The sequence below is a fragment of the Molossus molossus genome, unplaced genomic scaffold, assembly GCF_014108415.1.
Source record: "Molossus molossus isolate mMolMol1 unplaced genomic scaffold, mMolMol1.p scaffold_m16_p_10, whole genome shotgun sequence".
Lineage (NCBI taxonomy): Eukaryota > Metazoa > Chordata > Mammalia > Chiroptera > Molossidae > Molossus > Molossus molossus.
The window spans coordinates 88683369-88684778 of NW_023425345.1; the positions used below are offsets into that span (position 1 = coordinate 88683369).

At 39.8% G+C, this 1410-nt stretch overlaps 1 protein-coding gene across 1 annotated transcript; it reads right to left on the reverse strand.

Annotated features, from left to right (window-relative positions):
• Positions 1–200: 200 nt before the first annotated feature.
• LOC118623799 (protein tyrosine phosphatase type IVA 1-like) lies at positions 201–935 on the reverse strand. Its single transcript, XM_036251552.1, is given in 3 exon segments — positions 201–307; positions 382–578; positions 811–935. Coding segments are annotated over 3 exon segments (429 nt in total).
• Between the last annotated feature and the right edge of the window lie 475 nt (positions 936–1410).

Genomic DNA, 1410 nt, shown 5'->3' on the forward strand with positions numbered 1-1410 from the left:
TTTTTTGCTAAGTGTCAAAATAAGTTGATCATAACCCAAAATAATTTGGCATTCTGTCAAACTTGTGGTCTGGTAAAACGGCTTTTCAATACTCTTACGCAGCATCCTTAGATTTATTCAACATGTTGGCTAACACGTATGACAAATTAGGTCTTGTCTGAAGTTCCACTTCCACGGCAATGACATCAGGCACCCCTGTTTTATTGAATGCAACAGTTGTTTCTGTGACCGTTGGAGTCTTTGAAGCGCATTTCAGGACAACAATTCTCCAAATACAAAAGTTGCTTGTTGTTTAAAGCCCCAGGCCATTTCTTCCTAACGAACTGTACTGCATCTCATATTTCATTCAGCCTTCTATCAACGCGAGGGCAGCTAGCCCCAGAGGTCTCCCAAGGCCCGCAGTACAATGAACAGCAGCCCAACAACCAAGTTCTTCCCGAAACTTAATTTTTACAAGACTCTACAGTCATCAACAGTCCGGTGGATGGTGGTGACTGTCATTAAAAGGCTGATCAAGACCATGGATGCCTTCTTTTTCCACAAGAGTCCTGTCATTAGTTGTTTCACATACTGTACTTCTTTTTTTTTTAATTAATTTTTTTCCATTATTGATTTGAGAGAGAGAGGAAGGGAGAGGAAGAGAGAGATAAAAACATTGATGAGAGAGAACATCGATTGGCTGCCTCCTGCATGCCCCTCCCTGTGGATCAGTCCCACACCCTGAGCATGTGTCCCAACCGGGAATTGAACCAGCAACCTCCTGGTGCAAGGGTCAATGCTCAACCACTGAGCCACACCAGCCGGACTCACATACTGTACTTCTTAAGTTTCTCTATACATTTGTTGAAGGTCACATTGGTTGGATTGTGTATAATGAGAAATCTCATGTTCCTGTACATGACTCCCACAGGAGCTGGGCAGTTCATTTGAGCCATGTTAATTTAGTTAAAAGACACTCACTAAAGCTATCAAAGAATTTAAAAATTGAATACAGAAATGATGCAAAAAAACCTGAGTCTACTTCAGTATACTCCACTTGAAACTTTCAGTGCTGTGGCATGAATTTGGAGTCATGGGAAATGAAATGAACCTTCTAACAAGAAGCAGCAATTCTTCAATCCAGTAATACTTATATTTCATATATAACAAGTAATGTAACATATATTCCAAGTAATAACACTTGTTTCTGGAGCCACAGAGGAGATCACCTCTTTACATTATGGACCAACTCAATGAAGATGGCTCTGGCTTGGCATATCCACTAGAATGCCAAAGAAATACAGGAATTCCTGATACAACTAGACAGTAGAATAAATGAAAATTAAACAATGAAGCAGAAAAGAGAATGCAGTGTACTTTACAATTTTGCCAAATGTTTGCAGCTTTCATGTGATAAAATTCTAGAAAGAG